Raw genomic sequence first — 14,429 nt, forward strand, 5'->3', positions numbered from 1 at the left:
ATGAACCCTTAAGATTTGTTTTTTATTTAAATTGAAGCAATTTCGCCAAAAATTAATTCAACCCTGCCTCTACATAGGAAAAGTTCAGTTAAAATTTTTATAAATATTTTTAAGCATTCAGAACTATTATAGCAGTAGTTCTAGCAACATTTTTATAAATATTTTTGAACTTTTAAATTATTATAATTAGAGTTTTTGTCAAAAAAATTATAAGCATTTCAGGAATTTTGAATTATTTTAGCAAGAATTATGTCAAAAAATTGCAAATATTTTAGAAAATTTGAATTTCTATAAAGAAAGTTCTGTCAAAAATTTTTAAAATCCTTTTTAGATATTTAAATCATTTTCTTTTAAAAACCTCTATTAAAAATTTTATGACGCAAAGTCATGTCAGAATTTTTACAACTCGAATTCAAGTTTGAGACATTTTTTGAATATTTGAGTTATTATAGAGAAAACTTTGTAAAAAAATTTAAAAAAATTTAAAATCATTTTAAAATAGCTTTTAGATTTTTTATGAGTTTTTTAAAAATGTTTTTTTTAGTTTATACAAGGTAGGTATTGTCCAAAATTTAGTAGAAAAACATAATCTAATATAATAAATTTTTTACCAGAATAAGTCGAAGAACACAATAGTCTTTTTGTTCTACTCTCATATACCAGTTACTACATATAAATCGAAGTAAGTTTTTCTATTAAAGACTTATAACTTTTATATTAAATATATTTTTGAAGGATGCATTTTTATTTGTTACATGAATTTGAATTGCTAGAATCGTGCTTAATATTTAAATTATTTAAATTTGATAATTACTTACCAGGTTGTCATAAGTCTGACCTCATTTTATGGGGAATACAAGTTCAGGTTTGGAGTACTCTATACAGTAGTGGATACTGGACAAGAGTGGCATCGAAGAATATGGATTTTCAAGATCCTGGGATTACATTAAGATTTTTTTTTTTAATTTTAATCTAAAATGTTTAATTGTCTAGACCTTATGTAAAGGACTGTATATAATGCATGTTTGAATTTAATTATGTCTTTATTTATATTATGGTTTGTAGAATATAACCCGCTCGAGGTTTTAAACAAAAGTTTAAAATGGTTTTCGTTGTTTGCTTTAAAAGATTTTTTTTAAAATTTTTACGTATTTTTTCAAAAGTTAAAAATCATGAGGTGTTATATCGCCCCTATGAGCATGAGGTGGCATTTGAGATTTAGAGCGTGGATCCCGAAGCTTCTCCTAAACAATCAGATCATAACATCAGGTGTTGGTCAAAGTTTTAAGCCCTAAACCATTAGCTATCGGGCTAAAACCCATTCCATTATATACATGGGGTGGGCTCGGGTCAGCCCATAGGCTACCAGCCCGACCTGATGGGCCTGAGTTACCTAATTAATATTTTAGTTTTCCTAATTAGTTGCATTGATTATATGAAAAATAGAAAGATAATTAAATGAGTGCATTAATTTTTCATTTAATTCATTGCTTTTGGTATTATAGGAATTAACTATTGAACTTCATTAAAAAATAACATAAATATGAGTTTGGGTTAGGATGGACCGACCCGCTAAACATTGGCCCATTGGGCCAATGGGCGTTGCTGTTTAACAAAATCATGATTGAGTAGTTGCTTTTCATATTGCATAATAAACTTGACTGGGCATGGTTTCAATCTATCAATAAATCTGTATAAAACATACCAAATGAACTGTGGGATGGATTGAGATTTCCATTGGTAGTTGTCAGAATACAACTTGGTACTAAAAAAATATTGCAAAGTAGTCAGAGCAAGGGAGAACTTAGTTGTGTGTTCGTGCTTGACGATGTTGCCATGAATCATGGTTCAATGGAGTACAAAGTTGAACAAGATTACATTTTGTAAGTCTTTAGGGGCGTGTTTGATGGTTTGTCCAGGATTGGACGAAATGAACAAACAAATCAGGCAAAACACATGTTTGGTTTGCTTCATCACAATTGTACCAAGTCCAATGTTTGTTTCAACCATATACGGATGTTGTGTTCTAAATTCAAAGTGCAGGCAACTTAGACATACATGAATAATGGGTCAGGTTACTTAATTTTGGATTGTATGACCTGATCCACACACTATTTTACATGTTTTAACAAGTTTATTATGAATTTTTCCCTCATATATGAATCGAATTACGAACTTATGTCTAAAATCATATTTTTTTGCCTTGAATATGGATCTCGAATTGGATCCAAATACCAAAAAATAAAAATATGTAGCAACAATTTTTTGATATCACACCGTTATAATTGGTATCAGATATAGATCTAATTATTTCACTGGATATCATTGGGATCCAATTACTTCATAACACTTTGACAGATAAAGAATTCTACTAATTCATAAAATACAAATCAAAAGGTAGAAGCCACTATGCCTGGCTGCTGAAACTATGCAGATCCCTTTCAAGAGAAAAAAATCACCACCGAGATGGTATCCATGTGGTAAGCGGGGTTCTGTGCCAAGCTGAAGGCCCAGGTTCGAATCCCTCTGCCACATGGGGCTTAAGAGTTATCTGGTAGGGGTCTGCCTAACCCCAGCTTGCCTTTCAAAAAAAAAGTTAAAATTTATCAATAAAAAATAAAAAACACCATAAACGTATACAAGTAGCAAATCAATGACTATCCAAATCTTTTTCACTCCCAATATGCAAATAAAAATTTAGAATACAGATTTTGATTCCAATGAGAACTTGTTGTAGAATCACAGACCAGACAAGACAAACATTCAAAGTAATAAGAACATACCACTATATTTGTCATTTTTAGATATAAGAGATGCTTCATGCTCCAACAACTCTCATCCACAAGTGTGTTTTCCAAATTAACTTTTTCTTTCTACAGGACACAATTCCATTTCTTAAACAAATATGTGGCACTACAACAAGTTAGAAAATGGAAAAAGAAAGCAATATAAGACCAGATTGGTAAATATAAAAGTTTACTGCCAAACAAGATTTTGTCCTAACACATAGGATACAAACCATGAGAACTGTGCAAACAATGCTGCTCAATAAGCAGAAACATGGTATATTATGGACAAATATTGGAGTGAATAAGTTGCAAATATGAAGTTTTGCAAGCCACTTCTTTTAGTTTTACCGTGGGATGACTGATTCACCCTCTCTCTATTTTGCACTTGCTTTGCATTTTCTTCTTTAGTTTGTAGGAAAAAAAAAATTGAAGTATGTCCTGCATCTAAAATCATACATAGTCAATGACAACCAAGACCTTATAATTTTCAAGAAGTTTACAGTTGCCACAGAAAACAATCAATTATTTTGTATACGTACACATTTCAAAATTATCAGAATTGTTAACAACATAATTTGATTATTTTGAAGTAATGTTGTAAGAAAGACACTTAACCGAGCACACAGAAAAATAAATGAATAAAATATTCGATACAAAATACTTAATATCATCTTATGGGATGATCCATCTCATCACCTTCCACTAAAGTATCCAACAATCTTGTGGTTCTCATTTGACCTTGTTGGCACTAACCGAGTTCCACTTCATGAATCTTCCTCATAAAGAAAAAGAAATAAAGGGAAAGAACAAAGAAGGGGAAGAAAAAAAAAGAACCAAGAAAAATAAACGGGAGAAAAAAAATGAAAAAAAAGAGGAAGAAAATGGGGAATAGCGAGGACTCACCACGCCTAGCCGGCGGATGCGACGCCGGTGACTCCCAACATTGCCCCACCCCGCTGATGTCACACCCTCGCCGCTTACTAAGAGAGAGAAAGGAGAGGAAGTGGACTCCTTTTCGCAACTTTTTTTCAAAGCCTTGTTCCCGTGTTCACGTTCTAAATGTAACAGGAGGGTGTTATGAAAATAACATAGATATTTGGATGTGGCGTTCCACGCATCCACTACATCCAATTAGGGATGACAATGGATCGGGGCGGGGGCGGGGGACAAGGTCTTCACCCCGCCCCATCTCAAAATCCAAACCTCTATCCTCGCCTCCATCACCGCACGGGGATGCTTCCATCCTCGTTTCATGTCCTTCATCCCCGGTCCAAACCGGGTGAGGCGGAGCGGGCCCCCATTTCCCCTCGGTCTATTGTCATCCCTTAGAAGGATTGGGGATGGAGCGGGGCAGGGCAAAGTGACGATTGGGACAGGGACGGGCCGGGGGAAAGCGTAAGTCCATCTCTGCCTCCATCCTCACACGAGAATGGATTTTAACCTTCATCCCCACCTCTATCCCCGTTTCATGCCCTTCATCCTCGCTCCAAATGGCACGAGGCGGGGCAGGGCCTCGCTTTTCCCCGATCCACTGTCATCCCTACATCCAATGGTTGATTAATCCCTTGTTCCCAATGAGATTTCATTCCGAAATCGGGCGGGAATAGGAGATCAAATGTGCCCTAGAGGACTCTCACGAGTCCCACTGGGACTTTCTTTATGAGAAGGGAAAATGCCAACTACTATTTGATATTAATTAACTTTTTTATGAGTATTGCTTTCTTGGACTTTTCTTGATCTTGATCTTGGAGTCTTGCTTTCTTGGATTGCTTCCTTTGTGAGATTGATATAAATGGATCTTGATAACAAATCTGCATCTGGGAACATGATTTTGTACTCTAACAGGTCAGTCCTCTGACTGGAATCGTAAACTTCATTTCAAATACATTTTTGTTAAGCTAAATATTGAAAAGGATATTCGGGTGGGATTCAATTCAAATCATTTTCTTGGATCACTTTTATATTGGATTTATGTTTGAATTTATATTCAATTAGATCCATTTACACGTTTTACATAAACTTGATTTTCGTCTTCTTTTACCCCCATCCACTATTGTCCTGTATATTTCGAATATGGTTTTAATATTCCATCGCGTTGGAATTTACATTAAGGTTCCGATATTTAGAGCCAGAAAACAAAACAAGCCCCTCGTGGCTCGACTCATGTTTGCCATAAAGAGCTCGTTTCCTAAATTAGTCTCGTTTGTCTTGGCTTGGCTTATATAAGATCATTAATTAGTAAAAAATATATTTTACTTATATTTTACTTATATGAAATCATATGATTCAACCATTTCTGCAAAAAAATATGTTTAGTGGTAAAATCTCATCACTTCTAGCTCTGAAACATTTTACTTTTAAAATTCTATTTCTTTTAGATGTATTTTTTTCTATAAACAAGCCTACTTGAACTTAGGGATGGCAGTGGACCGGGGCAGGGGACAAGGTCTCCACCCCCGCCCCGTTTCAAAATTCGAACCTTCATCCCCACCTCCATCCGCGCAGGGGGATGGATTTTAACCTCCACCTCCGCCTCCATCCCCGTTTCATGTCCTCCATCTCCGGTCCAAACGGGGGCGGGGCGGGGCCCCATTTCCCCTTAGTTTATAGTCATTCCTTAAAGGATTGGGGACGGGGAGGGGAAAAGCGTGAGTCCATCCCCGCCTCCCTCCTCGCATGGGGATAGATTTTAACCTTCATCCCCACTTCCATCCCCGTTTCATGCCCTTCCTCCCCGGTCCAAACGAGGGCGTTGTCCTCCGGTCCACCGCCATCCCTACTTGAACTTGATTTGTTTAACTCGGGCTCATTATATGCTTAAGCTCAGCTTGGCTCGCCATATGAACATTTTAAACTCATTCAGATCGTTTACCAACCTTATGGCCATATCCGATATGTTTACCGTCCCGAGGCCAAACAACCACTGTTCAATGGGTAGGGCTGGTAAATGAACTGAGACTCGGCTTGGTTCGGTTAGTCACTTACTTGTACGTGACCGGTTTTCTTAGCTAGCGAGCTAAGCCATGAGTAGCTCATGTAGCTTAAAAGAGTCAAAGTCTTATCTTAGGGTGTTCGGCTCCGGAGAGTTCATACAGACAAAATAGATATTTTTATGTATACTATATATTTTAAGTATAATATATAAAAAAAGAATGTATAAAATATATATAAAAAGAAGGATGTAAAAAAATATATATGCATAAAATATGAACTATTAAGTATATTATATAAAATATATACTTTTAGTGTAATATAAAAATATATATATATTCGAGCCAACTCGTGTTCAACTCATCTACGAGCCGAGCCACGAGCTTCATTCATTGGTAAACGAGCAGAGCCCAAAACACTCCCTGTTCGGTTCGTTTGACTCGTTTACCAGTCGTAGGCTAGCAGTGGGCGGTAACCAGTTCGGGTCATGATAACATTCGACTTACAGTTCGTTGGATCTGATCCTATTTCTGATTCAGGACCAAGATCCAGCAAAAGGCATAAAAAACCCTAATCTTACAACAGGAGCTCTCTCTCTCTCTCTCATTGTGCAGGAAGGCAGCGGAGGATCAGCGGCCATGGCGGTGCCTCTGCTGAGCAAGAAGATCATAAAGAAGAGAGTCAAGAAGTTCAAGAGGCCACAGAGCGACCGCAAGATTTCAGTCAAGGTCACTCTCTCTCTCTCTCTGATATTTTTCTATGGGTTTCTCCTTATTTTGATTGTGTTATTCCGATGGATCGTTTTCTATACGATTTCCCGAGTTTTTTAGAGTGTGAAATGAAAAATATAGGAACACCCATCACGGCAAATCGTGGAATATATGAATGGATCGATTGAATTTTGTTTCCCGAATCTGGAAGCAATTTGAACTCTGAAAGATGCTGCATACCAAACTCTGATAGGACTCAGAAGAGAGGGTTTGAAGCCAACCCGCTTTTTGAGATTGCTTAATCTTGAGGATGGTTGGATGATGATGGCGTTTTCTGTTTGAGAGGAATTAAGAGATGTGCAGAATTTTGGAAATCACCTTAGTTAGGAGTATAAGAGGGCGTTGGAAGGAAGCTTGATTTGCTATTGTGTAAATCGGGGATGGTTGAACAGTACTAGTTTTTTGTTGCTTAGGCAATGCATGAGAGAGCTTAGGAAGTGAAACCATTTTAGTAGTTTTACTTTTACCAAATCTTAAAGAAATAACAACGAGAGAGAATCGAAGTATCAAACTCATTTTGTTGTACGTCTAATTTACTCCATGACGTTATAGAGCATTGGTAGCACGTCCACTTTGAATGTCACCAAGTTGACGGGACATCACAAGTTCGAAACCGATGGTCCTTTGCCGCAAGGTCGAAGCTGGGTGTACTTGCCGGTGGGCAGGGGGGACATCAAGGGTTTTACCAATTGTAGCCGAGCCAATGTGTGGTCGGTGATTTTGGGGGGTGGGGGGTGTTGGTTTCCCTTGGAGTATCCAAAAAAGATTGTGACAAATGGTTTGGATGAGAGCAGTAATTTGTTGCTTGGGATACTGGAACATGTAAGTGCTTCATGAGTGGAAGAAAGAACATACTGTGACAGACTAAGGAGGTGGTAAGAAATGGCAATGGGAAGCAAAAAAAAAAGCTACATTAAACAGCTGCTTTACAGTGTTTAATGGATAACTCTGCTCATTTAAAATAATTGGTTATATATGTCAAGTTCGTATGCATCTTCCATTAAAATTTTATGCCACTTGTTTACGTGTATTACTTACAATATTGGCGTGCCTTTTGCGAGATAATGTTGATCCTGTGTTTTACTTCATTGGAACCAAGAAGAATGCTTCCAACATTTTCTTCATGGTTGTGATCACCATCATCACTGTTGTGAAAATGGAATAACTTTGTTTAGGTCAATTTGTTTCCTAATCTGTTATGGAAAAATCTCCACTGAAATCGGTCTGAGTTGGATTGAAATGGTTCTCGTTGAGTACATTAAACAATTACACCCATCTTATATAGGATAATAAAAAAACCCAGCACATCGAAGCACATCGAATTACATCTCAATTGGATTTGTGGCATTTGGTGGTGTTGCCATAGATCCACCTTGGTCTTTTTTGGAAGACATATAGTGAGTCCATCAGTTCTTTCAAAATTACGGAAAAGCAATAGCCATGCATATTGATCAAGTGCTCTCTTTCCACTAGGTTAGGGAAAGCATATCCTCAACAAAGTGTTTTTACAGTTTGCCAACCTGCTATCTTCAAATCCACACACGATCTTTCATCTTATGTGGGTTGTTGTTTGGTGATGTTATGCAATGTTAGCTTGGTGGGACTATGCTCATTAAAAGGCATGTTTGCTTGGCACTTTGATGGGTTCTCATGAGGATCGTTGTCACGAGCTCCACCTTGTGACTTCAACTCTCATGTTTACAATGATATGAGAAAAGGGGCTTGTGAGAATCATTTTTTGTCACAACTGCAAAGGAATGATTCCCACAAGGGGCTCAACAAATTTGCCCCAAGCCTTGATAAATTTGATATATTTTGATAATTATACCTAATGTTATTGTCGCTTGAGTTATTGGATGTAATATTGTTACAACCCCGAGGGCTCTTAACGACAATTGTGCAAAAACATAAGACATGTAGAAAGAAAATGATATAATGTAGTGCTTCATATCGAGATGAAACAATCTCCCAAACACCCAAAATTGGGTTAATTCTTGTTAACAAAGTTCATGGATGCCTCAATGACAAGAGAAAACTCTTATTTGAGGCACCACTTTAACACATTAAATAGAGATCTTACAATTTCAATCCAATAGTATTGATATGCCTCCTATAGAAGCCAATGTTCTTGTGCAAGATCTAGGAATGTTATATAACCCGAAGCCTGTTGTTTCAGTAGATGGTGGTAAACTAGCATCAAGCATGGCCAAGATTGTGCTATTCACTAGCTCAGATACTCAGCAATCCAAGCTCAATAACCAATTGCTAATAACAATCTATTTGGCTACACACAAGAGCTATATTTGGATAACATCAACCTATTTTGTTAATCTTACATCTTGCAAGAAAAAAATGCTTAGCATCACAGTCACTACCATTAGGGAAGCCGCTTCAGTTGCAGCTGATGGAATGAATAAGGAACAAATTGGGAGTGTGATGAATACCCACCACTGTAGCAGGACAGGATCTTGTAAAAGCTAGGGCTTGGTTTTGGGTTATGCTGCATCTTATGAGTCAAGAAGTGCACCTATTAGAAAATGAAGCTTGAATGAAGATAGAAGTAACATTGATAACCAATACATCATATATACAAAGTAGATGGTGTTGTCATTTATCATAATGTCAATGAAGTTGCTAACAATAGACAAGGTTTAGATGGTTCCTCCAATTGTGCTCATAATCAAAGACCCAACATCATATATCAGTACTGATCCAAGCCAAATTCGGAGCTTTGGCTTCGATGTGGAGATATTGTTGCTGAAATGAAATTGCAGCCGAAATCACTTATTACGTGCATCCTCTTAGAGGGCAAGCAAAAGGAAAAGATGATTGTAGTATGGAAATCAATAGAAGTAACCAAGTATACTCACGAGGTAGTCACTCAAGGCACCAGACTACCCGATCGGGATAATCAAAATGATGCATGGGTGCAAAGCCTAATTCCACACCTCAAAGACAAAGGTGTTTTTTAAAGGGTTGGATTATATTTTTGAGAGAAAAATAATGCAAAACTTATTATTTTCTTAGATTTTTTGTTGTTATTTATATTTTTTTCAAAATTTTAAACTCTGGATATTTTCCTGAGATATTCTTGAGATTTATCAACTTTTGAAAATCTCTCCGAGAAATACCTTCACTGAGAAATTACCTTTAATGATACAGGTGACTATGGTATATAGGTAATTGTATCAGAATTGTAGGATTCATATCGAATGTTCTAGGCTGGTGCCTTAAATAAGAGTCCTCTCTTGTATTGAGGCATTAACAAGCTCTATTAACGAGAATTAACCTTATTTTGGGCATTTGGGAGATTTCTTCACGTCGAATTGAAACACTACACTTTTTTCTTTTCTTTGTGCCTCTTTTGTATTCGTGCATGATTACCATTGCAACCCCTGGGGATGTAGCAGATATGTAGGAGGTGTATGCAGCTCATGCTCATTGAATTATGTTGTGCTATTGTAGATTAGTTGTTGACGTTCTCAAGTCATGACCTTTATGTTCTGAGTGATGTCTTGAAAAGATAATTGAACACTATTTAACTAGGTCCTATGTTTGTAACTTGGGAATGTTCTGACACTCATGGGTATTTGGCAAGTCAACTTGGTACTTATACTAGCTGAGTTGCATTGACTCTGAAATAGGGAAGTTGTAATATTATTACCAATATTACTTTTTGAAACTTTGATTGGATTGGTTCAGAATTACTTGACTTCCCAGTCAAGTGAGCACTGATATGGAGAGTAGAAGCAAGGAGTGATGTAATTCAAAATTTTCAACAAGTGAGAAGCAGGAATTGAGTTGAAAGTTGAACAAGAGTTGGACCGGAAGTGGAATTGGAATTGAAGTAGAAGTGAGATGGGAATCAAACTGAAAGTGAAATAGGGATAGAATGGGGAGGCAAGTTGGAATGGGATGTGAGATCAAATGGAAGTGAATATATATTGTGTTTCTTTAACTAATAAGAAGATTTGATCCATGCTGTTATTAAGATATGAAAAATGAAAACATTGTAATCTTAAAACTTAAAACTAAATGGCAGATGCAGCTATTGTATTATGCAACATTAGCTTTTGACTTTTCAATTATATATCCCTTTGATGTTAGTCTCATTTTCCCTTCAAGAGTGCATGGTCAGCCTAAAATGCTTAGTCATCATACCGAGTGAAACTTTGGTTTTCATTTAGGTGCTAGTGTTTTACCTGAAAGAATGGACCTAGAAACCGATAGATGCCAAGAAGAGAAGTGGGAAAGGTTCAACCATTAATCCTTTTTTCCCATCTTGGCCAAAAGGAAAAAGGTACATACCTGGAATTGTAATTCCCTAGTCTGAGAATCGACATTCTGAAAATAAGAATTGTGATTCCCATTATAAGTGAAGTGTGTGGGAAGCATTAAGGAAGTGTATTTCACATTGGAAGGGAGATGTTCCTTGCTTCAGAGGCGCACTTCCTGCTCCTGTGTACCTTTCCTGTATATTGGAGTGATACAGCCCAAAGGTCAGTAGGTTTTAGCCCATTCAGGTTTTCTTTTTCAACCAATTTATGTTATAATTCTATGGCTTTTTGTTACGTCAGTCGGGCATCTAAACCTTATCTCTTCAGTCAAATCATCCATTTCATTAGATGTAATCTTAATCAAGATATTCAATTCTGAATCTTTCAGCCTATAGATATTGATAATCAACACAAGTTGATCTACTGGCTTCATTGCCTACCTGTACATTAGTGACCTATAGTACATTAGAGGGGATGCAGCCACCAACAGTGCTGGCCATTGTTTGAACTATAGCATCAGAACAAAAAGATGGACTGAGATCTTTCACTTCCCAATAGTTGGAAAGAAAAAGGTAGAGAAGGAACTGCAATCTTACCATTCCTGTTATCTCTTTCATGTTAAAACTTCCATGGTTTTGCCAATTCAGAAGGGAATAGGTGCCTCTCAGTCATATTTTGGAAGAAAGGTTTTATTAGTATTATTAAGTGTATCCATGCTTGCGTGATAAAAAGCAATGTAGAAAGCTTTACCATCCCAGTTCACAATCATGTTTATACATAATTTGCTCGTTCAGAAAAGAGTTGAGATCTTTCAATTGTATTGAAGGGCAACTTTTTATTGATGATATGGATTTTTTATGTATTCTGTTGTTGATGGAAAAATTTTGAAACCTAAGTTTGATATCCAATCCAACATTCATATATAAGTGTTTGAAATTTTTGACTTCCTATTTCCTGAGTGCTTCTTGGTCATATGCCATATCCATCTTTCAAGACATGCTTAAATGCGTTTTTTTTACAGCAAAATTGGCGAAGGCCCAAGGGTATTGATTCACGTGTGAGGAGGAAGTTCAAGGGATGCACACTCATGCCAAATATTGGTTATGGTTCTAACAAGAAAACCAGACATTATCTTCCTAATGGCTTTAAGAAATTTGTTGTGCACAATGCTAGTGACCTGGATCTTTTGATGATGCATAACCGGTGAGTTTTGGCCCATGTGCTCTGTTATTATTTTGGTTTAGTGTAACATTGCTTTGTGCTCAGTGCTTGTTGGCCTTTCAGCTCGTAATGACATTCAATCCATGATGTCCAATAGGGTTTTCTGTGCTGAGATTGCACATAATGTCTCTACTTTGAAGCGCAAAGCCATTGTGGAGAGAGCAGCTCAACTTGATGTTGTCGTTACGAACAAACTCGCTAGGCTACGCAGCCAGGAAGATGAGTGAATCAGTATTTTTATTTTTATTTTTATTTTTTCCCCTACTGAACTAGGTGTCGAGCTTGTATGTGAGCTTATACTCCTAAATTTTGTTTGTTTCATGTTCTTGAGGTTGGGTAATGTTTCGATCATAGTAAATGTCCTTGGATTTGTCAGTTATATCTGGCGATTTAGCTTCGTTGATTGATCATTATATTATTGCATGTAATTTCTCGGCTTGTTTGCTACACCTTTTTATGATGTTCCTGTTTAGCATCTTCTACTGATTTTGTCCTACGCTGTCACATGGACATGCAAAAAGGACACTGGACGCACCAATTTTGTGGAATTCTCCATTGGGAATGACATGGCACGGCAGTGAATTGGAGTATCCCTGTGATATAGGTCCAAACGGGGATGAGGCAGGGAAAAGGGTACATCCATCCCCGCCTCATACCCTTCATCCCCGGTCCAAACGGGGCGGGGCCCCGCTTTCCCCCGTTCCACTGCCATCCCTAATTTTAAGGATTCATATCGATGGCTAATTAATTTGGGCATCCAACGACTTTACAGCCACCCATCTTAACATTTCTCGAGATGGGTGTGGTGTCCGAGATCGAGAAATGTTGATATGGATGGTCATCAGCAGCGGGGCTGCAGTGTCACCTCCTAAACAATGACCTCTTTGCCTAATCAGATCCATAGTTGGGATTCATGATGTTTTTTTTTTTTTTTTATGATGAGGAAAACCCCCGGGTGGAGCCCCACAACCACCCTGTCTTACGTGGCCCACCTCTGAAAGCCCCGGATAGTAATACACCAGTCAGATATACTTTTTACACATAATTGGATTTGGATATCCCTTGGATTCATATTCAGAGATAAACGGGTTGGCATACCCCTAACACGAACCCGACCCATTTAATAAACGGGTTAGGCAAGTCGACTCGACTCGTTTATGACACAAACCTGTTTAAGCCAAACCGGATCCCGGCTAAGAAGCGGGTTGGCAGGTCGTGTCAGAAATTGCCACTATGAAACAGAAATTTCAAATTAATTAAAGAAGAATAACAATAGCAAGAAGATAACTAAAAATATAGAAAAGGGAAAGAAAAGGGATTTCTGAATAATCACATGTAAGTCCCTTACAAAAGTCCATGTAACGATAATTTATAGGGAATAACAGGAACCCTAACTCTAAATTAGATAAGAGATGGATCCATTACAGTATAAAAGATCCAAAAAAAACTTAAACTAAGAACTGGATCCAAATGGATCCTTTAAACCCAGATTGCAAGTTGCTTCGCTCCAACATCAATTCTTGGACCTTGTATCCATACTGACGAATGGGTAAATCTACAGATCTAGATCTAACTTGAGTCTTTGTGCTAGTGGATCCAATGGAAATGGGTAAAAACTAATGTTTTTCTTTGAAAAGGTAAAATAAATTGGATTAGACCTAATTAGAACAGATTCTGATCAAGGTCTGACTAAAACCGCTCACATGTGTTTCCAGTTGAATCCAAGACATATGCTACCCAGATTTGAAAATATGGGTTGGATTCAGGTCAGAATTGCAACGAGTTTGCATCTCTTGACAGAGTGCAAATGGAGCATACAGAGTCTGGATCATGCAGATCAGAATTTTCAGCAGTAAATATAATCTGAATCCTGATTCATACTAGATTCGATGTAGTAGAGTTGAACCCGAGTCTGAATTACTGAATCCGATGAAATAAAAAATATTGAGAACAACATTTTACATGTGCTCCCAAAAATTCTAATAATTTAAATCCACGTCTGATCTGAATGTGAATTCAAATCTTACTTTTAATATCTAATAATATGCAACATTCGGGTCCGAGGTCTCACTGATCAGCCCATTTTCACCTAGGGATGCGCAGCGAGTTGGGCATCCCGGTGGTCCAAGCCGACTCGGCCTACCGTGGGCCAGGTTTGGGTCAAGGTTTTAGGACATTTTCCAATAGCTATTAGGCTGAAACCTGAACTGTTATATAAATGGGCTGGGCCCAGGCAGGCCACAAGCTACCGAGCCGACCCGATGGGCCTGATCTACATAATAATTGTTTAAATTAATAATATGAAAACCAAAAATAATTTATGTTGGAGGGCAAGGATTACAGATTGTGGTTATATTATTTTGGATAATTGATGTGAACTTACTAAAGTTAAATTACCATGCATGAAGGAAATATTTTGCCATGAACTTTTGATTTGAATA

At 37.3% G+C, this 14,429-nt stretch overlaps 1 protein-coding gene across 1 annotated transcript; it reads left to right on the forward strand.

The window, feature by feature from the left end:
* Nucleotides 1–6,313: 6,313 nt before the first annotated feature.
* Nucleotides 6,314–12,411, forward strand: LOC149818843 (large ribosomal subunit protein eL32z-like). Its single transcript, XM_089984242.1, has 3 exons — nt 6,314–6,448; nt 11,789–11,970; nt 12,086–12,411. Exons 1-3 carry the CDS (start codon nt 6,359–6,361, stop codon nt 12,213–12,215), a joined length of 402 nt encoding a protein of 133 aa, XP_089840368.1. The 5' UTR covers nt 6,314–6,358; the 3' UTR covers nt 12,216–12,411.
* Nucleotides 12,412–14,429: the final 2,018 nt, after the last annotated feature.

Source organism: Nuphar pumila, chromosome 13, assembly GCF_984573655.1.
Source record: "Nuphar pumila chromosome 13, dmNupPumi1.hap1.1, whole genome shotgun sequence".
Taxonomy (NCBI): domain Eukaryota; kingdom Viridiplantae; phylum Streptophyta; class Magnoliopsida; order Nymphaeales; family Nymphaeaceae; genus Nuphar; species Nuphar pumila.

What these genes read in the sequence shown, in the direction of transcription:
- LOC149818843 (XM_089984242.1), top strand. Translation starts at nt 6,359, where the DNA reads ATGGCGGTGCCTCTGCTGAGCAAGAAGATCATAAAGAAGAGAGTCAAG. An exon ending in ACCGCAAGATTTCAGTCAAG is followed by an intron (nt 6,449 to 11,788) that starts GTCACTCTCTCT and finishes TTTTTTTTACAG; the next exon opens with CAAAATTGGCGAAGGCCCAA. An exon ending in CTTTTGATGATGCATAACCG is followed by an intron (nt 11,971 to 12,085) that starts GTGAGTTTTGGC and finishes GATGTCCAATAG; the next exon opens with GGTTTTCTGTGCTGAGATTG.